This window comes from Scyliorhinus canicula, chromosome 4 (assembly GCF_902713615.1).
Source record: "Scyliorhinus canicula chromosome 4, sScyCan1.1, whole genome shotgun sequence".
NCBI classification, from domain to species: Eukaryota; Metazoa; Chordata; class Chondrichthyes; order Carcharhiniformes; family Scyliorhinidae; genus Scyliorhinus; species Scyliorhinus canicula.
The window spans coordinates 37,223,998-37,251,561 of NC_052149.1; the positions used below are offsets into that span (position 1 = coordinate 37,223,998).

The 27,564-nt window shown below is 53.6% G+C and overlaps 1 protein-coding gene across 2 annotated transcripts in view; it reads right to left on the bottom strand.

Moving 5' to 3' along the window:
- Nucleotides 1–25,361, bottom strand: part of LOC119964494 (monocarboxylate transporter 13-like) — a 64,378-nt gene extending 39,017 nt beyond the window's left edge. Inside the window, exon 1 of one of the 2 annotated variants that reach the window (XM_038794053.1) lies at nt 25,263–25,361. In XM_038794053.1, coding sequence (XP_038649981.1) covers nt 25,263–25,290 — 28 coding nt within the window. In that variant the 5' untranslated portion in view covers nt 25,291–25,361. The remainder of the gene's footprint in view (nt 1–25,262) is intronic. The other variant, XM_038794052.1, reaches the window with a different exon arrangement.
- Nucleotides 25,362–27,564: the final 2,203 nt, after the last annotated feature.

The following is a 27,564-nucleotide window of genomic DNA, read 5'->3' on the forward strand; positions in this document are numbered from 1 at the left end:
GACCTTGAGCCTGATAATGGGAGAAGATTTCAATACAGTGCTGGACCCAGCACTGGATAGCTCCAGGTCCAGGACGGGTAAGAGGCCAGCGGCGGCCGCAGTGCTGAGGGGGTCCATGGACCAGATGGGAGGGGTGGATCCTTGGAGGTTTATGGGGGGGGGGGAATTCTCGTTCTTCTCCCATGTCCATAAGGCTTACTCCCGGATTGACTTTTTTGTCTTTAGCAGGGCGTTGATTCCGAGGGTGGTAGGGCCGGAGTATTCGGCGATAGCCATCTCAGATCACGCCCCGCATTGGGTGGACCTAGAGCTGGAGGAAGGGAGGGACCAACGCCCGCTGTGGAGGTTAGAGGTGGGGCTGCTGTCGGACGAGGAGGTATGCAGGCAGCTCCGGAGGTGTATAGAGGGGTATTTAGAAACTAATGATAATGGGGAGGTGCAGGTGGGGGTGGTCTGGGAGGCGCTGAAGGCGGTGGTTAGGGGGGAGCTGATTTCCATTAGGGCACATAGGGAGAGGGGGGAGAAAAGGGAGAGGTTGATGGAAGAAATGGTGAGGGTGGACAGGAGGTACGTGGAGGTCCCGGAAGGGCTTTTGAGGAAGCGTCGTAGTCTCCAAGCGGAGTTTGATATATTGACCACCAGGAAAGCGGAGGCGCAGTGGAGGAGGGCACATGGGGCGGTATACGAATACGGGGAGAAGGCGAGTCGGATGCTGGGAGGGAGCTCCAGCTCCGGAAGCGGGAGGGAGATAGGGGGAGTTAGGGATGGAGGAGGGAGTCTGGTGCGGAGTGCAAGGGGCATTAACGGAGTGTTTAGGACCTTCTATGAGGAGTTATACCGGACAGTGCCCCCTGGGGAGGAGGGAGGAATGGACCGCTTTTTGGACAAGCTGGAGTTCCGAGAGTAGGGGAGGAGCAGGTGGAGGGTCTGGGGGTGCCAGTTGAGCTGGTCAATGCGATGGGGTGTATGCAGTAACGGAAGGCACCGGGGCCCGATGGGTTCCCGGTGGAATTTTATAAGACGTTTTCAGACCTGCTGGGCCCGCTGCTAGTGAGGACCTTGAATGAGGCAAGAGAGGGGGGGGGGGGGGCTTTGCCCCCGACAATGTCCAGGGCGTTAATTTCATTGATTCTGAAGCGAGATAAGGACCCCCTCCAGTGTGGGTCATACAGGCCGATTTCGATCCTCAATGTGGACATGAAACTACTGGCCAAGATACTGGCCAGGAGGGTGGAGGATGTGGTGCCGCAGGTTATTCACGAGGACCAAACGGGTTTTGTGAAGGGGAGGCAGTTGAACGTTAGTGTGCGGCGGCTTTTCAATGTCATAATGATGCCGGCGATGGACGGGGAGGCGGAGATAGTGGCGTTGATGTATACGGAGAAGGCCTTTGACAGGGTGGAGTGGAGATACCTATGGGAGGTTTTGAGGAGGTTCGGGTTTGGTGAGGGATTTATTAGGTGGGTGAAGCTGTTGAATGATGCTCCAGTGGCAAGTGTGGTGACGAATGGGAGGAGGTCGGAGAACTTTTGGTTGTACCGGGGGACGAGGCAGGGGTGCCCCCCGTCTCCCCTGCTGTTTGCGTTGGCGATCGAACCCCTGGCCATGGCACTGAGTGAATCGAGGAACTGGAGGGGGATAGTACGGGGGGGGGGGGGGGGGGGGGGGGGCTGTCGTTGTACGCAGATGATTTATTGTTGTACTTTGCAGATCCGGCGGGGATGAGGATTCTTGGGGAGTTCGGGGACTTCTCTGGGTATGCTCAACGTGGGGAAGAGTGAGCTGTTCGTGGTGCTTATGGGGGACCAGGAGGGAGAGATAGGGGAGCTTCCTCTGAAAAGGGCAGAGAGGAGCTTCAGATACCTGGGGGTCCAGATAGCCAGGAGCTGGGAGGGCCCTGCATAAGCTAAACTTTACGAAGCTAGTGGAGCAGATGGAGGAGGAGTTCAGGAGGTGGGATGTGTTGCCACTCTCCCTAGCGGGCAAGGTCCAGTCGGTTAAAATGACGGTGCTCCCGAGGTTTCTGTTCCTCTTCCAGTGTCTACCCATCATGATCCCTAAGGCTTTTTTCAGAAGGGTCAGTAGGAGTATTATGGGGTTTGTGTGCAGAAGACCCCGAGGGTGAGTAGGGTATTCTTGGAGCGGGGCAGGGAAGTGGGCGGGTTGGCGCTGCCCAACCTGTGTGGATACTACTGGGCTGCAAACGTGGCAATGATACGTAGGTGGGTGATGGAGGGGGAGGGGGTGGCATGGAAGAGGATGGAGGCGGTGTCCTGTGTGGGCACGAGCCTAGAGGCGCTGGTGACCATGCCGTTGCCGCTCCCCCCAGCAAGGTATTCTACGAGTCCTGTAGTGGTGGCTACCCTCAAAATCTGGGGGCTGTGGAGGCGGCATAGGGGGGAGGTGAAGGCTTCAGTTTGGTCCCTGATACGGGGGAACCACCGGTTTGTACCAGGGAGGATGGATGGAGGGTTTTTGAGCTGGCACAGGGCAGGCATCAGGTGGATGGGGGACCTCTTTCTCGACGGGAAGTTTGTGACCTTAGAGGAGTTCGAGGGGAAGTGGGGTCTCCCCCCAGGGAATACCTTCAGGTATATGCAGATTAGGGCGTTTGTTAGGCGGCAGGTGGCGGAGTTTCCACTGTTGTTGCCAAGGGGGGTTCAGGACAGGGTGCTCTCGGGGACGTGGGTCGGTGAGAGGAGGATCTCGGCAATCTACCAAGTGATGCAGGAGGGGGAGGAGGCCTCGGTGGAAGAGCTGAAAGCGAAGTGGGAGGAGAAGCTGGGAGAGGAGATCGATGAGGGGACGTGGGCGGATGCTCTGGGGAGGGTGAATTCCTCCTCCTCTTGCGCACGGCTTAGTTTAATCCAACTAAAGGTGCTGCATAGGGTGCATATGACTGGAACCAGGCTGAGCCGGTTCTTTGGGGCAGAGGACAGGTGTGTCAGGTGTTCGGGGAGCCCAGCAAATCACACCCACATGTTCTGGGCGTGTCCGGCGTTGGAGAGCTTTTGGAGGGGGGTTGCGGGGACCTTGTCAAGGGTGGTTGGCTCCAGGGTGGAGTCAGGCTGAAGGCTCGCAATTTTCAGGGTAGCTTCGGAGCCGGGAGTGCAGGAGGCGAAAGAGAATGGTATTCTGGCCTTTGCGTCCCTGGTAGCCCGGCGCAGGATTCTTTTACAGTGGAGGGATGCGAAGCCCCCAGGCGCGGAATCCTAGATCAACGACATGGCAGGGTCCATTAAACTGGAGAGGGTCAAGTTTGCCCTGAGGGGGTCGGTACAAGGGTTCTTCCGGCGGTGGCAGCCTTTTCTAGACTTCTGGCGGAGCATTAGAGGGTGGTCAACTTCAGCAGCAACCCGGGGGTGGGGGGGGGCTACGTGTTTGCTATGGGGGTGTGGTTTCATGGTTTTATGCTCATTTCCTTTTTTTTTTGTTAATTTATTGCTTTTGTATTGGGGGGTTACTGCTTTTCTTTGTTGTGTTAAAATTTGTTGAAAATTTGAATAAAAATCATTTAAAAAAAGAAAGGTATCTAAGGAGATAGTGGATGCATTGGTGATCATCTTCCAAACTGCAATAGGCTCGGCAATGTTCCTGTAAATTGGAAGGTAGCAAACTTCACTCTACTACTTCAAAGGGAGAGAAAACTGGAAAGTACAGACCTGTTAGCCTGTAGAGAAAAATGCTCGAACCTATTAGAAAATGTGACAAGTGCATACTCAGATAATAATGGTCTTTTTGAAATAGTCGTGTGGATTTACGAATTTGAAATCATGTTAGACAAACCTGTTCAAGCTTCTTTGAGCATCTTACTAACAGAACTGATAAAGGGGATCTGCGCACAAAGTGGCCGGGATTCTTCAAAATGACGGCTAAGTGTTGACGCCGGCGTTAACGGGCCTCTTGGCCCAGCGATTCTATGGCCCACAGGGTGTCAGCACGGTGCCGAGTGCTCCACACAGCTCCGGCTGCTGATACGCGGCCCAGCACTACCGTCCACGCATGTGCACGGCAGCCGGCCGAGGGTCCGCGCATGAGTGCAGCGGCGCCGGTACCAGCCCCGCACAACATGACAGACCACACAGCGCGCCCGCCGATCGGTGGCGCCCGATCGCGATTCTGGCAGTCCAGGAGGCCCCCCCGCCCCGGTGACGGTTCCCCTCACCCCCACCAGGGCGGCCACCGCAGCCGCGACTCTGAGTGCCTGCCGGGGGAAACCATGTTAGAACCACGCTGGCAGGAACTGGGCCAGCTTGCCGGCGCAGAATCGCCACGGGGGCCCGGCGCTGCGTCGACTGCGCACGCGCGACTGGCACAGATTCTCCCGTTGCCGGAGGTTTACGTTCCGGCGTCGGCCGGCTCAGAGAATCCCGGCCAGTATATTTGGACTTCCGGTCCCCCACAGGAAGCTATTTAGCACATGGGATAGGAGGTAACATACTGGCATGGAGTAGGATTGATTAACGGACAAACAACAGAATGACCTGTTTATTCCTACTTTTTCACGTTAGCACACTGTGACTAGTGAGGTATTCTTGCTCCAACTGTTCACAATATATGTCATTGATGGGTGTGGGGACCAAATGTAATATTTCCAAGTTCGTGGATGATACAAAGCTAGGTGTTGTGAGGAAGATGTAAAGCAATATCAAGAGGATTTGGACAGACTTAGTGAGTGGGCAAGAACCTGGCAGATGGAATGTGGAAAAATGTGAGGTTATCCACTTTAGTAGAAGGAACAGATAAGCAGAGTATTTCCTAAATGGTAAGAGATTAGAAAGTGTAGATGTCCAAAGATGTGCAGGTTAGGTGAATTGGCCATGCTAAATTGTCGTTGGTGTCCAAAAGGTAAGGTTGGGATACAGGGATAGGGAGGGACCGTGGGCCTGGATAGGGTGCTCTTTCAGAGAGTCAGTGCAGACTCAATGGGCCAAATGACCTCCTTCTGTACTGTAGGGTGTAATGTTCTCTGTATACACGGATACCGATGCCTTTGTAGTTGAAGTGATTAGAGAACATAGGGCTTTGGAAATTAACAAAGCCATTATTAACTGTGATGTCTACTATGATTACAGTTGGATACTATGGCTAAATATAAATAACTATGATTAACTAGTATTAATTACTATTGACTAAGAAGCTACTCGATATGCGACTGGACTCTACGCCTGCTATCCACGTTCTGCCTCACATGTCTCTGTGTTCCAGCAACGTTCTCCTGTTACCACACCACCAGTGGTCGGATACTAGACTTGTAATCTATGCATGCAGGCACTAATGTTTATATACAGCTTGGTTATTATACTGTATACACAGATGATCCCACAGTCCAAAGATGTGCAGGTTAGGTGGATTGGCTATGCTAAATTGCCCATAGTGTCCAAAAAAAGGGTAGGTGGGGTTACATGGATAGGGTGGAGGTGTGGGGTTAGGGTGGAGGTGTGGGCTTGGATACGGTACTCTGTCCAAGGGCCGGTGCTGACTCGATGGGCTGAATGGCCTCCTTCTGAATTGTAAATGTTATGATAGTTCACATAGGAATTCTATGATTCTACGTACAAAAGGACCAGAGTGTCCTCATCAATAAGTCACTGACGGCTAACATGCAGGTGCAGCAAGCTATTACGAATGTTGACCTTTATCACAAGAGGATTTGAGTAGAGGAGTAGTGAAATCTTGCTCCAATTGCATAGAACCTTGGTTAGACCTGGAGTACTGTGTGCAGCTTTGATGCCTTTACCTTAGAATGGATATTATTGCCATAGAGGGAGCACAATGAAGGTTCACCAGACTTGTTCTGGGGATGCAGGGACTGTCTTATGAAGAGAGATTAGGGAAACTGGCCTTGTACTCTAGGGTTTCAACGAATGAGAGGTGATCTCATTGAAACCTACAGAATACGTACAGGGATAACCAGGGTACATGCAGGTAAGATGTTCCCACTGGTTGGAGTACCTAGAATCAGGGGACATCATTTCAAAATAACAGCGAAGCCGCTTTGGACCAAAATGAGAATTTGTTTTATTCAGTGGGTTGTGGACCTTTGAAATTCTCTAGCCCAGGGGGCTGTGGAAGCTCATTCTTTGATTATGTTTAGAGATTGACAGATTACTAAATGCCAATGATGTAAAGGGGATACAGAGATAGCGTGGGAAAAGGCACTGAAGTGGATGATCAGCGCTGATCAAATTGAATGGTGCAGAAGGGCGGAATGGGCAGCACGGTGACGCAGTGGTTAGCACTGCTGCCTAATACACCGAGGACCCGGGTTCGATCCTGGCCTTGAGTCACTGTGCATGTGGAGTTTGCACACCCCCCCCCCCCCCCCCCCCCCCGTGTCTGCGTTGGCCTCACCCCCCACAACTCAAAAGATGTGCAGGGTAGGTGGAGTGGCCATGCTAAGTTGCCCTTAATTGGAAACATTTTTTAAAAGGCAGACGGGCAGAATGGCCTATCCCTGTTCCTATGTTTTACAAATGCAAGTTTTTTCTTTCAGCCACAGGTAATTAAATTAGGATTCTGAACACTGATGACAGAATATTAAATATATAATGCCCATCTGGTCCTTTCGGGAAGGGAATCTGCCATCCTTACCTGGTCTGACCTACTCCTGACACCAGATCCACAGCGATGTGGGTCGACTCTGGGGAAATAGGGAGGGGCAACAAATGCTGGCCCAGCCAACGACGTCCACGACCCATGAAAGAACTTTTTAAAATCATTCAGCAAAGTCATACAGCAATGAAGAGTAGGCAGCACATACCAGTACTCCGGGGGGGGGGGGGGGGGGGGGGTTACAAGACAGGAATTATAGTTTAAGCAGCCAGATCATCTGACAGAAACAGAAATGATTCACCCCTCCAAAACGCAGGCAATCGCAGGGACGCCACAGTCACCTCTGACAGATATGGACCCAACAACACAGGACAGAGACCAAACCCTATGGCCCTTGTTGTCTGCACAAAATTACATTTTACCACCAAATTTCCTGGGGGATCAAGTATCAGCCTGGTCAATTCACGAGATCCTTGTGCAGGCGAACCTTTCCCAAGCATATCCCTTGCACATCCACCCACATTTCACACAATTCACTGAGAACCTAGTAATTCAATCTGTGAGGAAGGATAAATTAAGCACCAGCTTTTTTCTAAGTGCTTGAATTGCAGTTTGTATGGGGGGGTGCGAGGGGGAGGGGAGAATAACTTTATGGGCTGTTGTGAGCAGGCAACAGCTCAGGCCGTGGGGGGGGGGGGGGGGGGGGGGGCTGGTTTACACAGCTGTTCTGCTAAATCCACAAATAGGACTCAGTACAAATCCTAAAGTTGAATTGATTTATATGGTGCGGTTGGAGTTCCCTCCCTCATTCGGCTTGTCGAGACTCGCACGGCCAGGACGTGACACTTCCCTCAGCCTACACACAATTTTTGATTGGCTTTCAGAAATCGAACGAGAAACAAAAACGAATTAAATGCAAAAATGCAATTATTAACCCCGTGAACCCAGGCTCAGAAACCTAAACTTCATTTAAATGTTGACAACTATGACAGTACCTTTATGCATACGTCAGGGATCGTATGTCAGGTTCCAGCTCACAAAACACTGGGCTGGATTCTCCGTTTGGGAGACTAAGTCGCCACGCCGGCGTGAAAACGGGCGCAAAACGGCCATCAATTCCCTATTTTGCTGGGGGTACCTGGAAGATAGCGTGCAGCTCCCAGCTCTAGCTGCCGATACAGCCCTGAGCATTTCCAGGTCCGTGGTCGCACAAGGCAACGGCCTACAGTGGCCACACCATGCTTCATGGCGGACTCGGACTGCAAAAATAGTAACCCCCTTCTGGGGGCCACTCACGCGCCCCAGACCGCCCGCCCACAGTGCCCCAGCCCCGAATATAGCACCCCCTGCCTGCGGATCAGCCCACCCCCGACTGTGGTGGTACCAGACTGAGTCCGTAGCCACCTGTAACTAGTGCTGCGTCACAGGGATCCACTGCTGGGCCTCAATTATTTATAGAAGTTACAGTGAAGGAGGCCATTCGGGCCCATCGAGTCAGCACTGGCCCTTGGAAAGAGCACCCTACCCAAGCCCACACCTCCACCCTATCCCCGTAACCCCACCCAACCTTTTTGGACACTAAGGGCAATTTAGCATCGCCAATCCACCCACCCTGCACATCTTTAGGCTGTGGGAGGAAACCGGAGCACCCGGAGGAAACCCACACAGACATGGGGAGAACGTGCAGACTCCACACAGACAGTGACCCAAGCCAGGAATCGAACCTGGGACCCTGGAGCTGTGAAGCAACTGTGCTAACCACTGTGCTAACGTGCCACACACCCTCCCCCCCCCCCCCCCACCACCACACTGTGCTACCGTGCCCCTCCATAGATTATGATCTATGATAATCTGTTATGATCTATGTTAACGACTTGAATAAAGGGATGAACTCTACTGTAGCCAAATTTGTTGATGATACAAAGATAGGTAGAAAAGCAAGTTGTGAGGAGGACGGAATGGTGTAAATCATAGAACATAGAACAGTACAGCACAGAACAGGCCCTTCGACCCTCGATGTTGTGCCGAGCATTGTCCAAAACCAAGATCAAGCTATCCCACTCCCTGTCATTCTGGTGAGCTCCATGTGCTTATCCAATAACCGCTTGAAAGTTCCTAAAGTATCCGACTCCACTATCACAGCAGGCAGTCCATTCCACACCCTAACCACTCTCTGAGTAAAGAACCTACCTCGTATATCCCTCCTATATCTCCCGCCCTGAATCTTATAGTTATGCCCCCTTGTAACAGCTACATACACCCGAGGAAATAGTCTCTGAACGTCCACTCTATCTATCCCCCTCATCATCTTATAAACCTCTATTAAGTCACCTCTCATCCTCCTCCGATCCAAAGAGAAAATCCCTAGCTCCCTCAACCTTTCCTCATAAGACCTATCCTTACATAGCCATTTGGTCTTCATTCCTGTTCCATTTAAAATCAACTCTGCCCACAGCTTGTGAACCAGACTTAACAAAAACTTGACTTCAGTACTGTAGTGAGAATTCTTGTGATGAATGTAGGGATTTCAGATAGATTGTATTATATATATTTGGTGCAGTAAGGGTTAAATGCCTGGGTTAGTGTGTGTATGACTGCTGCAGTGGTGTTTTTAATAATCCTGGTTTGCAAGACAGCTAGGCATTTTGGAGCCAGAAGTGCAATTAAAACATCGTAAAAGTTTGGGCTGATGCATTTTTGTTTAGCAGAGTAGTGAAGTTAACTACAGCCACGCCACCTCTCATTATGAACTGAGGACACATCCCTTCCAGTCAATCTTGAGTTTGTTGACATGAAGATTATAAATATCCTCATTCTCCCCCCCCCCCCCGCCAACAATACTTATCCTTCTTTCATCCCTGACAAAGTCCACACCCTCACCCACACAACCCTCCACTGACAATGCTCACCCCATGCCCCGTCACCTCAGACAATGTTCACCCCACCCCCTCACCTCCTCTAGTGCTCACCCCTCCCCTCCTCACCCCCTCGCCTCCTACAATACTCACCCCCTCGCTTCCTCCACTGCTCACCCCCTCGCCTCCTACAATACTCACCCCCTCGCCTCCTACAATACTCACCCCCTCGCCTCCTACAATACTCACCCCCTCGCTTCCTCCACTGCTCACCCCCTCGCCTCCTCCACTGCTCACCCCCTCGCCTCCTCACCACCACACCTCCTCGCCCCCTCCACTGCTCACCCCCTCGCCCCCTCCACTGCTCACCCCCTCGCCCCCTCCACTGCTCACCCCCTCGCCCCCTCCACTGCTCCCCCCTCCACTGCTCACCCCCTCCACTGCTCACCCCCCCACTGCTCACCCCCTCCACTGCTCACCCCCTCCACTGCTCACCCCCTCCACTGCTCACCCCCTCCACTGCTCACCCCCTCCACTGCTCACCCCCTCGCCCCTCCACTGCTCACCCCCTCCACTGCTCACCCCCTCCACTGCTCACCCCCGCGCCTCCTCCACTGCTCACCCCCTCGCCCCCTCCACTGCTCACCCCCCTCGCCTCCTCCACTGCTCACCCCCTCGACTGCTCACCCCCTCGCCCCCTCCACTGCTCACCCCCTCGCCCCTTCCACTGCTCACCCCCTCGCCCCCTCGACTGCTCACCCCCTCGCCCCCTCCACTGCTCACCCCCTCGCCCCCTCCACTGCTCACCCCCTCGCCCCCTCCACTGCTCACCCCTCGCCCCTCCACTGCTCACCCCCTCGCCCCCTCCACTGCTCACCCCCTCGCCCCCCTCCACTGCTCCCCCCCCTCGCCCCCTCCACTGCTCACCCCCTCGCCCCCCTCCACTGCTCACCCCCCCTCCACTGCTCACCCCCTCCACTGCTCACCCCCTCCACTGCTCACCCCCTCCACTGCTCACCCCTCCACTGCTCACCCCCTCCACTGCTCACCCCCTCCACTGCTCACCCCCCCCTGCTCCCCCCCTCCTCCACTGCTCACCCCCTCGCCCCCTCCACTGCTCACCCCCTCGCCTCCTCCACTGCTCACCCCCTCGACTGCTCACCCCCTCGACTGCTCATCCCCTCGCCCCTTCCACTGCTCACCCCCTCGCCCCTTCCACTGCTCACCCCCTCGCCCCCTCCACTGCTCACCCCCTTGCCCCCTCCACTGCTCACCCCCTCCACTGCTCACCCCCTCCCCCCTCCACTGCTCACCCCCTCGCCCCCTCCACTGCTCACCCCCTCCGCCCCCTCCACTGCTCACCCCCTCGCCCCCCTCCACTGCTCACCCCCTCGCCCCCTCCACTGCTCACCCCCCGCCCCTCCACTGCTCACCCCCTCGCCCCCTCCACTGCTCACCCCTCGCCCCCTCCACTGCTCACCCCCTCGCCCCCTCCACTGCTCACCCCCTCGCCCCCTCCACTGCTCACCCCCTCGCCCCCTCCACTGCTCGCCCCTCCACTGCTCACCCCCTCGCCCCCTCCACTGCTCACCCCCTCGCCCCCTCCACTGCTCGCCCCCTCCACTGCTCGCCCCCTCGCCCCCTCCACTGCTCACCCCCTCGCCCCCTCCACTGCTCACCCCCTCGCCCCCTCCACTGCTCACCCCCTCGCCCCCTCCACTGCTCACCCCCTCGCCCCCTCCCCTGCTCACCCCCTCGCCCCCTCCACTGCTCACCCCCTCGATCCTCCACTGCTCACCCCCTCGATCCTCCACTGCTCACCCCCTCGACTGCTCACCCCCTCGCCCCTCCACTGCTCACTCCCTCGCCTCCTCCACTGCTCACCCCCTCGCCTCCTCCACTGCTCACCCCCTCGCCTCCTCCACTGCTCACCCCCTCGCCCCCTCCACTGCTCACCCCCTCCACTGCTCACCCCCTCCACTGCTCGCCCCCTCCACTGCTCGCCCCCTCGCCTCCTCCACTGCTCGCCCCCTCCCCTCCTCCACTGCACACCCCCTCCCCTCCTCCACTGCACACCCCCCCCCTCCTCCACTGCACACCCCCTCCCCTCCTCCACTGCACACCCCCTCCCCTCCTCCACTGCACACCCCCTCCCCTCCTCCACTGCACACCCCCTCAACTAATACTCACCCTCCCTCGCCTCCCCAATACTCACCCTCCCTCGCCTCCCCAATGCTCACCTCCCTCGCCCCCCCAATGCTCACCCTCCCTCGCCCCCCCCCACCCTCGCCCCCCAATGCTCACCCTCCCTCGCCTACCCAATGCTCACCCTCCCTCGCCTACCCAATGCTCACCCTCCCTCGCCTACCCAATGCTCACCCTCCCTCGCCTACCCAATGCTCACCCTCCCTCGCCTACCCAATGCTCACCCTCCCTCGCCTACCCAATGATCATCCCCCTCACCTTCCCCAATTCCTACCCCCTCGCCTCTACGAATGCTCAGCCCCCCTCGCCACCCCCAATGCTTAACTACCTCGCCTCCCACAACAGTCACCCCCTCAATGCTCACCCCCAATGCTCATCATTCTCGTCTCCCCTATTGGTCACACCCACCTATCCTCCCCCCATAGTCACCCCACTTTGCCTCCCCAATGATTACCCTCCCTCACTTCCACAAATGCTCACCCCCTTGCCTCCCTCAATGCTCACCCCCCTCAATGCTGATCCCCCTCACCCCCCCAATGCCCACCCTACTTTGTCTCTAACAATGCTCTCCCCCAATGCTCACCCCCTTTGTCTTCCACAATGCTCACCCCCTCGTGTCCAATGCCCCCCTTGTGTCCAATGCCCATCCCCTCCCCTCCTCCACTGCTCACCCCCTCCCCTCCCCTCCTCCCCCCCTCCCCTCCTCCACTGCTCACCCCCTCCCCTCCTCCACTGCTCACCCCCTCCCCTCCTCCACTGCTCACCCCTGCCCTCCTCCACTGCTCACCCCCTCCCCTCCTCCACTGCTCACCCCCTCGTGTCCAATGCCCACCCCCTCCTCACCTCCCCAAAGCTCAGCCCACAGCCCACCTCGCTTCCCACAAAACTGTTCCCAAATGCTCACCCCCTTTTCCTCCCACAATACTCACTCCCCGAGCCTCCCAATGCTCACCCCCATGGTTACCCCCCTTCACCTCCCAAAATGCTCACCCCTTTGCCTCCCCCAATGCTCAACTCGCCTGCTCCCATTAGCCTTCCCATTGTGCCGCCCCAAATAGTCACGCACCCTCACCTCTCCCAATGGTCAGCCTCCCTCACTTCCCCAATGCTCATCCCTCTCACCTCCCCATTGCTCACTCTTCCTTCCCAATGCTTACCCACATACCTCCCACAATGCTCCCCCCAGCTCCCACAACGCTTACCACTGCCCTTATCCCTGAAAAATACTCACCCCTTCACATGCTGACATCAATAAGATGCCTCAGGCAACTAGGGAACACCTACCCAGGTCACCCCGGGCAACATGGACACACGGTGAGCAGCCTGCCCCCCTGATGTGAGCAATGGAAACAGAGCACCATGGCACAGCATGCAGAAACAAGCTAACAAAACAGATTAAATGCTCTTGAGGTTCATGCGTATAAGCCTTTGCAAGTGTTTCATTTGAACCATGATTTTACATTTATTAAAAATGTTCATTACTGAATGTCTCAGTGTATTGAAACAAGTCGTGGTCAGATGGTTTTGTGTCACCCAATGAATCTGTATCTGCTAAGGGTTGTCCAAGAGGTTCTCGGTCAAGGGTCCATCACCGAGTCACCAGACGCTGGTGTTCTGAGCTGGAATTGGTCAGACGAGGTTGCAGTGTGCCACAATGCAGATCCGCTGGTGGGGCATGGTAGACAATCAGCTCACGAGAAGCACTTTATAATAGCGATTTCAGAGTTACCAGGAGGGCCCTCAAGTGGTGCAGCAGGCTGGTCAGGGTCTTGCAGCTCCTCTTTGGAATCTCCACCAATATCCTCTTCATGGTCCAGGATGTTTTCCTCAGCCATGGACTCCCCTTGCTGCAGCACCAGTTCAAGCAGGGCGTGGCAGATTGCACGATCAGAGATTGTGTATACTGCATACTCCTAATGCTCCAGACTTAGAAATCTCATCTCATCTGCTCAACAGTGGATCTAGTGGTTGCATAGCTCACATCGTAACACTCTTCAGCTCATGTGTTTCTCACCAGGGTCATCAGCCATCTCTTCAGCAGATATCCATCATTTTGAGAGCAAATAGCTATGGCACTGTGAAGTGCCCGAGGACATACACATCATGGGTCTTGTTGATGATGGTCACACACCTGTTGCATATTGAACGAGCAAAATCTTTGCAGTTGATCAACGTTCCTGGCTGACCCACTGATGTGACCATCAGTTCACTTGGAACATGATTGGAAGTAAACTGTAGTTTTAATAGTCTTACAACTGAGCCTGCCTGCGACCAGAAGCACTGAGGGCAGGCTCACATGGCTGCAGCACTTTATACTTCCGGTAGTGGGAGGGGCCATGGGTGGAGCCAAGGGTGGAGCCCTGTACAAGCTCCTCATCTCCCCCTGTGGGCAGAGCCGCGTAACGGCTCACAGACAGAGCCCACAAGGACATAATACCAGACAATACAATATAGTGTGAATTACATTCACCACATTCACCCCCTGTAAAAAAAATCAAGTTCGGCGGGGGTGACGGGTCTACAGATTGAGCCAGTCCGGTGGCCGAGTCAGCCTTTGGGATCGGCGGAGCACCGGGGCTGCAGCCTCTTCGTGTGGCTAGGTGGTGACGGTCGGTGTGGGTATGGGTGTGGACTCCGGGGGTGTTTCACTCCGAGCTTCATTCCTGACCGGTGCAACGGGTGAAGGGGGGGCGCAGGAAACCTATAGGCGCGGGGGCGCAGGGAGCTGGGTGGGGTGTAGTGTGAGGGGTACCTTGGCGGTGGTGGTGGTATTGGTGGATCCTGCAGGTGCCAGGTCCCGGAGGGAAACGGTGTCCTGACGGCCGTCGGGGTGTTCTATGAAGGCGTAGTGGGAATTCGAGTGTAGCAGTAGTACCCTCTATAGGTACATTGATCAACTGCAAAGATTTTGCTCATTCAATGTCCAACAGGTGTGTGACCATCATCAACAAGACCCATGATGTGTATGTCCTCGGGCACTTCACAGTGTCCCAAGATGGGAGCGAAGCCCCCGTGGTAGTGCCGCTAGGGAAAACAAATAATCGTTCGTGAGGGGTCTGGTTGGTGGCTGTGCATAGGAGGGACCTAATTGCATGAAGCGCGTCGGGGAGGACCTCCTGCCAGTGGGAGGTCGGGAGATTCCTGGACCGGAGGATCAGTAGGACGGTCTTCTAGACCGTCGCGTTCTCCCTCTCCACCTGCCCGTTCCCCCTGGGGTTGTAGCTGGTAGTCCTGCTCGAGGCGATGCCCTTGTCGAGCAGGTACTGAAGCAGCTCGTCGCTCATGAAGGACAAACCCCTGTCGCTGTGTACGTAGCTGGGGAAACCGAACAGGGTGAAGACACTGTGCAGGGCTCTGATGACTGTGTGGGAGGTCATATCGGGGACGGGATGGCAAAGGGGAAGCGGGAGAATTCGTCTATGACGTTGACGAAGTACACATTTCGATTGATCGAGGGGAGTGGCCCTTTGAAATCGATGCTCAGGCGTTCAAAGGGCCGGGAAGCCTTTACCAGGTGGGCCTTGTCTGGTCTATAGAAGTGCGGTTTGGACTCCGCGCAGATCGAGCAATCCCTGGTAATGGCTTTTACCTCCTCGGTGGAGAAAGGCAGATTTCGGGCTTTGACGTAGTGGGCGAGCAGGGTGACCCCCAGGTGGCAGTGGTCATTGTGGATAGCCTTCAGGCGGTCGTCTTGCGTGCAGGCGCATGTGCCGCGGGACAGGGCATCTGGGGGCTCGTTGAGCTTCTCCGGTCGATATATGATATCATAATTATAGGTGGAGAGTTCGATCCTTCACCGCAAGATTTTATTGTTTTTTATTTTGCCCCTTTGCGAGTTGTCAAACATGAAGGCAACCGATCTTTGGTCGGTGATGATGGTAAACCTCCTACCTGCAAGGTAGTGCCTCCAGTGCCGTACGGCTTCCACAATGGCTTGAGCTTCTTTTTCGACTGAGGAGTGTCGAAGTTCCGAAGCGGAGAGGGTTCTGGAGAAGAAAGATACTGGCCTCCCTGCCTGGTTCAGAGTGGCGGCGAGAGCGACCTCTGAGGCATCGCTTTCCACTTGAAAGGGGACGGATTCACCCACCGCCCGCATGGCGGCTTTAGCGATGTCCTCCTTGATGCAGTTGAAGGCCTGGCGGGCCTCAGCTGACAGTGGGAAGAGTGTGGTCTTAAATAGTGGGCGGGCTTTGTCCGCACACTGTGGGACCCACTGGGCGTAATAAGAGAAGAATCCCAGGCACCTCTTGAGGGCCCTGGGACAATGGGGGAGAGGGAGTTGTAAGAGGGGGCGCATACAGTCCGGGCCGGGGCCCAGGACTCTGTTTTCCATGACATAGCCGAGGATGGCTAGTCTGGTAGTGCGGAAACGCATTTCTCCTTATTGTAGATGAGATTGAGTTTCTGGGCGGTTTGGAGAAATCGGTGGAGGTTGGCATCGTGGTCCTGCTGGTCATGGCCGCAGATGGTGACATTATCCAGGTACGGAAACGTGGCCCGTAGCCCGTACTGGTCCACCATTCGGTCCATTGTTCGTTGGAACACCAAGACCCCATTCGTGACGCCAAATGGGAACCGGAGGAAATGGAAGAGGCGGCCATCTGCCTCGAACGCCATGTAGTGGCGGTCCTCCGGGCGGATTGGGAGCTGGTGGTATGCAGACTTCAGATCCACTGTGGAGAATATGCGGTACTGGGCGATCTGATTAACTATGTCTGCAATTCTGGGGTGGGGGTACGCATCGAGGTGCGTGAACCGGTTAATGGTTTGTCTATAATCAACCAGCATCCGGACCTTTTCCCCGGTCTTCACGACCACCACCTGAGCTCTCCAGGGGCTGTTACTGGCCTCTATGACTCCCTCACGTAGGAGCCGCTGGACTTCGGCTCTGATGAATACTCTGTCCTGCAGGCTGTACCGCCTGCTGAGAGTGGCTACTGGTTTACAGTTAGCCGTTAGATTAGCGAAGAGTGGAGTGGGATCGATTTTTAGAGTCGCTAAGCTGCATCTAGTGAGTGGAGGTAGGGGTCCGCTGAAGCGAAGTGTGAGGCTCTTGAGGTTGCACTGGAAATCGAGCCCGAATAAGAGTGGGGCGCAGAGGTCGGGGAGTACGTACAGCTGGAAATTAGAGTAGCTGATGCCCTGATTTATTAGGGTCGCGACGGTGCGCCCTTGTATTTGGACCGAATGCGAGCCCGAGGCGAGGGAGATAGTTTGCCGTGCAGGGAGGATTGGGAGCGAACAGCGTCTTACCAGGTCAGGATGTACGAAGCTCTCGGTGCTCCCAGAGTCGAAGAGGCACGGTGTCCTGTATCCGTTGATTTGAACGGACATCATCGCGCTCTGGAGGTGCTTCGGACGCGACTGGTCCAACGTGACTGAGTTGCGAGTAGCCGGCGGCTCGATCAGCAGTGCTAATGTGGCCCCGTGATGAGTGTCCGCTGAGGTCGTAGTCGTCAAGGTGAACATCGGGTGATGGCCAAGATGGCGGCCCCCGTTGATCGCACGTGGCGGGTGATTAAGAAGATGGCGTACAAGATGGCCACCCCCGTGGATCGCACATGGCGGGCAGCGAGGAAGCACATGGCCGGCCGCGTGGGGGAGGATTGCCAAGATGGCAGCCCCCATGAGTCGCACATGTCGGAGTCGGCAGACACGCTGCAACATTGCGGGGTCTGCGGGCCTGCGAATTGGGGGAGCGATTGTTCTGGACTGCGGGGGAGTTAGAGGGTTTCGATTTTGCCAGGCATACTCTGGCATAATGTCCTTTTCGACCGCAGCTGCTGCAGGTTGCGTTGCGGGCCGGGCAGTGCTGCCGTGGGTGTTGGGGCTGGCCACAAAAATGGCACGCTGACGCTCCATAGTGGATGGGTGGCCGCGTGACGCAGGCCTGGGACAGTCACTGGTCAGGGGTCCACGATGGGGTCGCTTGGTCGGCGGGGAATGAGTTTAGATTTCGGAATGTGACCTCCATAGTAGTTGCTAGCACTACCGTGTCCTCCAGGTTCTGAGCCCCTTTCTCGAGTAGTCGCTGGCGCACATAGTTAGACCTGAGCCCCGCAACACATACATCACGGAAAGCGAGTTCCATATGCTGGGAGACCGTTACAGCCTGAAAGTTGCAGTCCCGAGCAAGGGCTTTTAAGTCGCGCAGGAAGTCCTCTAGCGACTCTGCGGGGCGCAGTGAAAATGTGCCGTGCGTAGACCTCGTTTATCGGCCGTACGTACAATCGGTCGAGCATAGCAAGGGCCTCAGTATAGGAGTTGGTACAATTGAGTTGCGTAGAGATGCGATGCAATAGGCTAAGTTTCTGCTCCTCTGTAATCTCGGAGGTGCTCGATTCAGCCAGGTAGGCCTTAAAACACCGAAGCCAGTGTAGGAAGATTTCCTTCGCCTCTGCAGCCTGTGGGTCGAGTTCTAGTCGATCAGGTTTGAGGGCTGATTCCATAGTAGTTTTCTTCAAGTTTTCTAAAACTATTAAATTGATGTGACCATCAATTCACTTGGAACACGATTGGAAGTAAACTGTAGTTTTAATAGTCTTACAACTGAACCTGCCTGCGACCAGAAGAACTGAGGGCAGGCTCACACGGCTGCAGCACTTTATACTTCCGGTAGTGGGAAGGGCCATGGGCGGAGTCAAAGGTGGAGCCCTGTACAAGCGCCTCATCTCCCCCTGTGGGCAGAGCCGCGCAATGGCTCACAGACAGAGCCCACAAGGACATAATACCATACAATACAATACAGTGTGAATTACATTCACCACACCCACAAGAGACTTGATGGCCACATGTGTCCAGACAATGGGTGGAATTTTCCAGCCCTGCCCACCCCTGGGATCGTCCAGCCCCGCTGAAAGTCAATGGACGTTTGGCTCTTCTGCTTAATATCAAGCAGCGGGTCGCCCCCACAACAGCACTGTAAAATCCCAGCCAATTACTCCTTGGAATCTGATCCATCTGTAGCCACCTGAGATGGCCACTAACGAACACAAAATGGAAGACTGCAAAGAGTGCAGGGAAAACGGACATGTTAAAGAGCAAACAGCTTGCAGAGCAATTATGTATTGGGACAACTGCAGAAACCGGTTTCTGACTGCTGCAGAGACCAGGCAGCGCTGTGAAAGAGAAGTCGTTAGCATACTAATGAGGTGATACCGGGCAAGTCCCAGATACAATGGACACAAATTAAGTATTAATCGATACATTCAATAGGAGACCAGACCCAGTGGCGCCAGAGAAGCCCAGGACAATACGTCCTAAGAACCGCCCCAGCAACCAAGGAACGGCCCTATGATTGGGGGGTTCAAAACATATCGATTGGGAAGAGGCCCAATCGATCCCAAGCAGGTAAGGGAGTCCGCCCAAAGGGGCGCGGACCCCCTGGGACCTATAAAAGAAAGGTCCCACACATGGTTCAGTCTCCTGTCTCCGGCCTCCGGCTCCAGACCCCTGTCTTCTACATCAGCCGTTGAGCAGCAGCCACCAAAACATAAGTGCCTAAACAACAACCGCTACCTGAAACCGGCATTACTGACACCCTTGCCAACTGATAGCGATTCGAAGCCTGCAGACCAGAACAGAACAAAGGCCTTGTTCCCTGACCTCGCAGTTCCTTCTTAGCTTTCATGTTCTCCACTAGTTTACTTTCAAATTGTATTTTCCCCTTCTTAATCAATCCCTTGATCTGCCTTTGCTGTATTTTAAACTGTTCCCAAACCTCAGGACTTTTGCTTTTTCTAACTAATTTATATGCCTCTTCTTTGAATCAAGCTCAGTGGCCAGAATTTTGCTCAGAATCTCAGTTGTTAGAAGCGTGGGGAAGCCAGCCGCCATCTTAGCTGCAGCCATTTTTATCATTTAAAATTTTGCTGTCTGTATATTTTAATTTCTTGGGCATATTTTTTTTTTAAATTTCCTTGAACATTTAAATGAATTTTCACAGCAGCAAATAACAATATACCGTCACAAAATAGGACTGCCAGTAGAAACACCACGTGTGCTTCCCCTACACAAAGAGAAAAGAAGAAAAGTACAGCACAGGAACAGGCCCTTTGGCTCTCCAAGTCTGTGCCGACCATGCTGCCCGTCTAAACTAAATTCTTCTACACTTCCTGGGTCCGTATCCCTCTATTCCCATCCTAATCATGTATTTGTCAAGATGCCCCTTAAACGTCACTGTTGTCCCTGCTTCCACCACCTCCTCCGACAGTGCGTTCCAGGTACCCACTACCCTGTAAAAAACTTGCCTCGTTAATCTCCTCTGAACCTTGCCCCTTAAACCTATGCCTCCTAGTAATTGACCCCTCTACCCTGGGAAAAAAGTCTCTGACTATCTGCTCTGTCTATGCCCCTCATAATTTTGTAGACCTTTATCGGGTCGCCCCTCAACCTCCTTCGTTCCAGTGAGTACAAACCAAGATTATTCAACGTCACCCCATAGCTAATGCCCTCCATACCAGGCAACATCCTGGTAAATTTCTTCTGCACCCTGCCTAAAACCTCCACATCCTTCTGGTAGTGTGGCAACCAGAATTGAACACTACTCCAAGTGTGGCCAAACTAAGGTTCTATATAGCTGCAACATGACTTGCCAATTTTTATACTCAATGCCCCGGCCAATGAAGGCAAGCATGCCATATGTCTTCTTGACAACCTTCTCCAGCTTTATTGCCCGTTTCAGTGACCTGTGGACCTGTACACCTAGATCTCTCTGACTGTCAATACACTTGAGGGTTCTACCATTCACTGTATATTCCCGACTTGAATTAGACCTTCCAAAATGCATTCCCTCACATTTGTCCGGATTAAACTCCATCTAACGTGCGCGATTCTCCGCTCCCCACGCCGGGTGGGAGAATCACGGGAGGGCCGGGCGACTCACGACACGCCGCCCTGGCAACCCCCGCGATTCTCCCACCCCCCCACTCGGATGAATCACCTCTCGCCGTTTTTCACAGCGACCGGCGATTCTCCGGCCCAGATGGGCCGAGCAACCTGGCTTCCCGACCAGTTCACGACTGCGGCAACCACACCTGGTCGCTGCCGTCGTGAACATGGGCGCCAAATGCTTGTTTGTGGCTTGTGGGGGCGGAGAGGGGAGTGAGCACCACGGCCGTGCTCGGGAGGGGACTGGCCCACGATCAGTGCCCACTGATCGTTGGGCCGGCGTCTCCAAGCGACGCACTCTTTCCCCTCCGCCGCCCTGCAAGATCAAGCCGCCACGTCTTACGGGGCAGCGGAGGGGAAGACGGCAACCACGCATGCGTGGGTTGGAGCCGTCAGCTGTCGTGGCATCAGCCGCGCATGCACGGGTTGGAGCCGGCCAACCTGCGCATGCGCGGATGACGTCACTTAGGCGCCGCCGTCGCGTCATTCTCGGCGCGCCGCCTTGACGCAAGCATCAAGGCCCAGCGGCCGAGATTTGCGGAGCACCGCTCCTAGCCCCCTGGGGGGCGGGGGGTGAATAGGGTGCGAGGAGCGGCCTCCGATGCCGAGTTCACGACGGCCTTCCCGATTCCGCGCGGGAGCAGAGAATTCCACACGCCATCTCTCCACCCAGGTCTCCAAATGCTCTAAATCCTGCTGTATCCTCTGACAGTCATTATCGCTATCCACAATACCACCAACCTTTGAGTCGTCTGCAAACTTACTAATCAGACCAGTTACATTTTCCTCCAAATCATTTATACATACTACGAACAGCAAAGGTCCCAGCACTGGACCCTGTGAAACACCACTCATCACATCCCTCCAATCAGAAAAGCACCCTTCCATTGATACTCTCTGCCTTCTATGACCTAGCCAGTTCTGTATCCATCTTGCCAGCTCCTCTCTGACCCTGTGTGACTTCACCACGCAATCGGAAGTTATTCACTTTAGCAGAGAAACAGAAAGGCAGAATATTTCTGAAATGGAGAGAGTTTGGGAGGTGAGGGTATCCTCTTGTTCGTGACTCCCTAAGAACTAGCAAGCACATGCATCAAGCAATTAGGAAGGCAAATTGTATGTTGGCCTCCTTCGCAAGGGGATTGGAGTACAGGAGTAAGGATGTCTTGCAGTTATGTAGAGCCTTGGTGAAACCACACCTGGAATGTTGTGCACAGGTTTGGTCTCCTTATCTAATGAAGGATGTACTTACCATAGAGCGAGTGCAACAAAGGTTCACCAGGCTAATCCCTGGGATGACAGGATTACGATGAGAGATAAGGGAGACTGGTTCTGTATTCCCCAGAATTTCAAAGAATGAGGGGTGACCTCATTGAAACGTACAGAATTCTTAAGAGGACGTGACAGGGTGGATGTAGATAAACTGGCCTGGAATGTCCGCCATTCACCGCGGGGTTGCTGATGCAGTGGAGAATCGTGTGTCCGGGGTAATAAAGGGTCTGCGCTGCACCAGATTCCCCGGCCCTTGTGATTCTCTAGTCCTCTGGGACGGGAATCACGTGGGCGGGAATCACTACTGTTATTTATCAACGTGGCCCTGATGTGCTGGACCCAGCAGTGGGCCAAGGGGCTAACTCCTTAAGGGAGTTGCCCCAAAGTCTATCTGAGAGCCACTCGCCCCCTCCAGCAATGTGAGACTGAATAGGGGGACCCACAAGAGACTCAAGAGATCTCCTGGATAGGGGGACCCCCTCAAGAGACTCCTAAAGAAAGATATCCACTGAGATACTCCCTGAATAGTGGGACCACCCCACCAAAGACCCCCCAAAAAAGAGACACCTGTTTGGAAGCTGGAGAGCAGTCCAGACATGGGTAAGTGAAAACAAATACTGTTGTAACACTCACCTGGGCATGCAGCTGCTGGCTCAGACAGAAGAAGCACCATGGCCGGGATTCTCCCCTAGCCGGCAGGGTGGGGGGTCCCGGCGTGTCGGAGTGGCGTGAACCACTCCGGCGTCAGGCCGCCAAATTCCTCACCTTTAAGGGCCAAGCCCTCACATTGAGGGACTAGGCACGCGCCGGAGTGGTTCCCACTCCGCCGGCTGGCATGAACGGCCTTTGGCACCACGCCAGCTGGGGCCGAAAGGACTTCACCGGCCGGCGTAAGTCCGCACATGTGCCGGAGCGTCAGCGCAGGGGAGGGGGTCTCTTCCGCCTCCACCATGGTGAAGACCATGGCGAAGGTGGAAGAAAAAGAGTGCCCCCACGGCACAGGCCCGCCCTACGATTGGTGGGCCCCGATCGCGGACCAGGCCACTGTGGGGGCACCCCCTGGGGTCAGATCGCCCCGTGCCCCCCCCCCCCCCCCCCCCGGAGCCCGCCCGCGCCGCCAATCCCACCGGTCAGGTAGGTGGTTTAAACCACACCGGTGGGAGATGGGCCCGAGAATCGCCGCGGGGGGGCCAGCCGACCGGCGCGGGGGGGTCGGAGAATCCCACCCCATGTGTTAATTCCTAGAAAGAGAAAACATTATCATAAACCCCTCAGATCCTTCAGCTGCAAGCCATTCATTAATTTCTCTTAGGTGGGCTCTGATTGATTGCTTGCACAAACACAGCTGTCAGCCTTGCTTCATTCATCTCTTTCATGGTTCAGTGACTCAAGTGCTGTAACCACAATGTTTAAAAACCTCAACCACTTCAAAAAGAGAGTGAAGTGCATTCCAATCACCCCCCCTTCACATTTGAGAGATTTTGAAGTGCTCAGCTGTAAATTGGTAGCACTTACTCTCTTTGAAGGGGTTCACGTTTGCAAGCTTTTCAGGCCAAATGCCCTATTCTGTTACTATGCCCCAGCCTTGGAATTGTCCTGAAACATTCCCCACAGTCTGTATGCTCTCTGTCCAGCCCTGGGTTTGCCCTGATCTATTCTCCACAGTGTGTGCTCTCTCTCTCACGTGCTGGATTTACATAGATACATAGAAGATAGGAGAAGGGGTGAGGCCTTTTGGCCCTTCAAGCCTGATCCGCCATTCATCGCGATAATGGCTGATCATCCAACTCAAGAGCAAAATCCTGCTTTCTCCCCATAGCCTTTGATCCCATTCTCCCCAAGTGCTATATCCAGCCGCCTCTTGAATATATTCAAAGTTTTAGCATCAACTACTTCCTGTGGTAATGAATTCCACAGGCTCACCACTCTTTGTGGACACACCCATCATTGGTAACATCTTCCCTGTATTTACCCTGTCTAGTCCTGTTAGAATTTTATAAGTCTCCGTGAGATCCCCCCTCATTCTTCTGAACTCCAGCGAGAACAATCCCAACCTAGTCAATCTCTCCTCATATGACAGTCCCGCCATCCCTGGAATCAGTCTGGTAAACCTTCGCTGTATTCCCTCGAGAGCAAGAACATCCTTCCTCAGAGGAGACCAAAACTGCACACAACTCCAAGTGTGGCCCCATCAAGGCCCTGTATAATTGCAGCAACACATCCCTGCTTCTATACTCAAAACCTCTTGCAATGAAGGCCAACATACCATTAGCCTTCTTTACCGCCTGCTGCACCTGCATGCTTACCTTCAGCGAATGGTGCACAAGGACACCGAGGTCCCACTGCACACTCTCCTCTACCAATTTACAACCATTCAGGTAGTAATCTGCCTTCTTGTTTTTGTTTCCGAAGTGCACACGTATCCAAATTATACTGTATCTGCCACTGGTTTGCCCATTCGCCCAACCTGTCCAGATCTTGCTGTAGAATCCCTGCATCGTCATCACAATTCACCCTCCCACCTAATTTGGTATCATCTGCAAACTTTGAGATGTTACATTTTATTCCCTCATTCAAATCATTAATATATATTGTGAATAGCTGTGGCTATCCCTGTGGCACCCCACTGGTTACTGCCTGCCAATCTGAAAAGGACCCATTAATCCCTACTCTTTGTTTCCTCTCCGTCAACCAGTTTTCTATCCACCTCAAAACATTTCCCCCAATCCCATGCACTTTAATTTTGCACAATAATCTCTTATGCGGGACTTTGTCAAACGCCATCTGAAAGTCCAAATATTCCACATCAACTGGCTCCCCCTTGTTGACTGCACTGGTTACCTCTTCAAAGAATTCCTACAGATTTGTCAAGCATGATTTTCCCTTCATAAATTTGTCCTGATTTATTCTCCGCAGTCTGTGCTCTCTTTCTGTCCAGCACTGGGTTTGCTCTATTATTCTCCACAGTCTGTGCTCTCTGTCTCCCTCGCCTTCCCTGGGTTTGTCCTGACTAATCTCCACAGTCTGTGCTCTCTCTCTGTCCAGCTCCGGGTTTGTCCTGACTATTCTCCACAGTCTGTGCTCCCTTTCTATCTCTCTGTCCAGCCCTGGGTTTATTCTGCTCTGCTCTTCACAGTCTCCACTCTCTATCACGCCGCTTGCAGCCTAAATGACTGCGAAAGGGGTGCGGCTGCCTTTCCCTCGAATGTCCGGGAATATTGGTTCCAGAACAGAAAACGACACCCTATTGACTCGGCCCTAGAGGATTAGTTCACTCTTGAGACTTTGCCTCCCCAGTAATTACAGTGAATCATCTTCCGCCGATCTCTTTATTCAGCCCATTCTGTTGCTGTGCAAAGACGTATTTAACACGTTCGATAAAATGCGCGGGATAAACGGTGCAAGCGTTAAACTTCCCGAAATAACTCGGTTAACTTTCCTTCTTTAATCCCTAACTCCCCAGCAAAATTGCTCGCAGCATCTTACCTTGAGGCGTCAATATTTTTGTGAGCATGCAAATTCTTTTTCACTTCATGTTGTGTTTTAAAAAGGCTTTTTATTGGCTTCCGTGCCTTGAAGGAAGTGATTGTGCCCCCCCCCCCGCCTGTACCAGTAACTAGCCACGTCCCTGCTCCCCACAGCCCAGCAAAGTGTCTCTGCTAAAATCATACTGAATTCCTTTTTGTCCATTACAATCCATCACCCTCTCTGGCAGACCATAACAACTCACCGAGTTTAAGAAAAAAATAACTCCTGCCTGATTATTTTGCAAATTTTGCAAATATGACCTCTGGTAACACCCCTCAGAGCAGAATTAACTCTTTCCAAAGTTCATCTTCATTTTGAACATACCAAATCCCTCTTAACTCCCTCTGCTCAAGGGAGAATAATCCCATTGTGCCATATAATTCATTGTATATTGTACTTATTGTATTTTCAACAGACTTTCTCTGACAATCCATTTTTTTGAAATATAAAATCTACAGTGCAGAAAGAGGCCATTCGGCCCATCCAGTTTGCACTGGTCCTTGGAAGGAGCACCCTATTTAAACCCACGCCTCCACCCCATCACCCTTAACCCAACCTAACCCTTTGATCGCTAAGGCATAATTTAACATGGCCAATCCACCCAACCAGCATGTCTTTCGACAGTGGGAGGAAACCCACGCAGACAAGGAACAAAGAAAAGTACAGCACAGGAACAGGCCCTTCGGCCCTCCAAACCTGCGCCGACCATGCTGCCTGTCTAAACTTAAATATTCTACACTTCTGGGGTCCGTATCCATCTATTCCCATCCTATTCATGTATTTGTCAAGATGCCCCTTAAACGTCACTATCGTCCCTGCTTCCACCACCTTCTCCAGCAGCGGGTTCCAGGCACCCACAACCCTCTGTAAAAAACTTACCTCATAAATCTCCTCTAAACCTTGCCCCTTGCACCTTAAACCCCTAGTAATTGACCCCTCTGCCCTGGGAAAAAGTCTGATTATCCACTCTGTCTATGCCCCTCATAATTTTGTAGATTTCTATTAGGTCGCCCCTCAACCTCCTTCATTCCAGTGAGAACAAACATGTTTATTCAACCTCTCCTCATAACTAATGCCCTCCATAGCAGGCAACATCCTGGTAAATCTCTTCTGCACCCTCTCTCAAGCCGCCATATCCTTCTGGTAGTGTGGCAATCAGAATAGAATACGATACTCCAAGTGTGGCCTAACTAAGGTTCTATACAGCTGCAATATGACTTGCCAATTTTTATACTCAATGCCCCGGCCAATGAAGGCAAGCATGCCGTATGCCTTCTTGACAACCTTCTCCAGCTGTGTTGCCCCTTTCAGCGACCTGTGGACCTATAGACCTAGATCTCTCTGACTGTCAATACTCTTGAGGGTTCTACCATTCACTGCATATTCCCGACCTGTATTAGACCTTCCAAAATGCATTACCTCACATTTGCCCGTATTAAACTCCATCTGCCATCTATCCGCCCAAGTCTCCAAATGATCTAAATCCTGCTGCATCCTCTGACAGTCCTCATCACTATCCGCAATTCCACCAACCTTTGTGTCGTCCGCAAACTTACTAATCAGGCCAGTTACATTTTCCTCCAAATCATCTATATATACTATGAACAGCAACGGTCCTAGCACTGAACCCTGCGGAACACCACTAGTCACAGACACGGGGAGAAAGTGCAAACTCCACACAGACAGTCGCCCAAGGCCGAAATTGAACCCGGGACCCTGGAATTGTGAGGCAGCAGTGCTGTGCCACCGTGCCGCCCAACAGACACATATAAAGAAAGAATTGTATTTAGATAGCGCCGTTCACAATCTCAAGACATCCTGAAATGCTTTACAGCTAATTAAGTACTTTTGGACTGTTTGGTGGAATTCTCTGTTGCTGGGACTAAGTGTTGACGCTGGGGCAGGATTCACCTGGATCAATTCAACCACCATTAAGGGCTAGCACCGGCACCACAAGGAACACAATCGATTCCATTGCGAAACGGTGCAGGATTCACTTGGTTTGCAATTGACACTCAGGAGGCGGACAAGCTGCTGATGCATAAACACTGCTCTCCCCACACACACCATCCCAGTCAAGAAGATGGCAACGAGGAGAGCGGACCTCCAGGGCTGTCAGCGGCAGGTGGTGGGGGAGCCTCAGGGGATAGCACCGCTCGCGCCCCCGTCCTATGGAGTAGCCCAGCGGTCATCGGGCACCCTGAGGGAGGAGAAGGTGATGGTGCCTGTGCTGGAAGACCACAGTACCTTGGATTCCCCC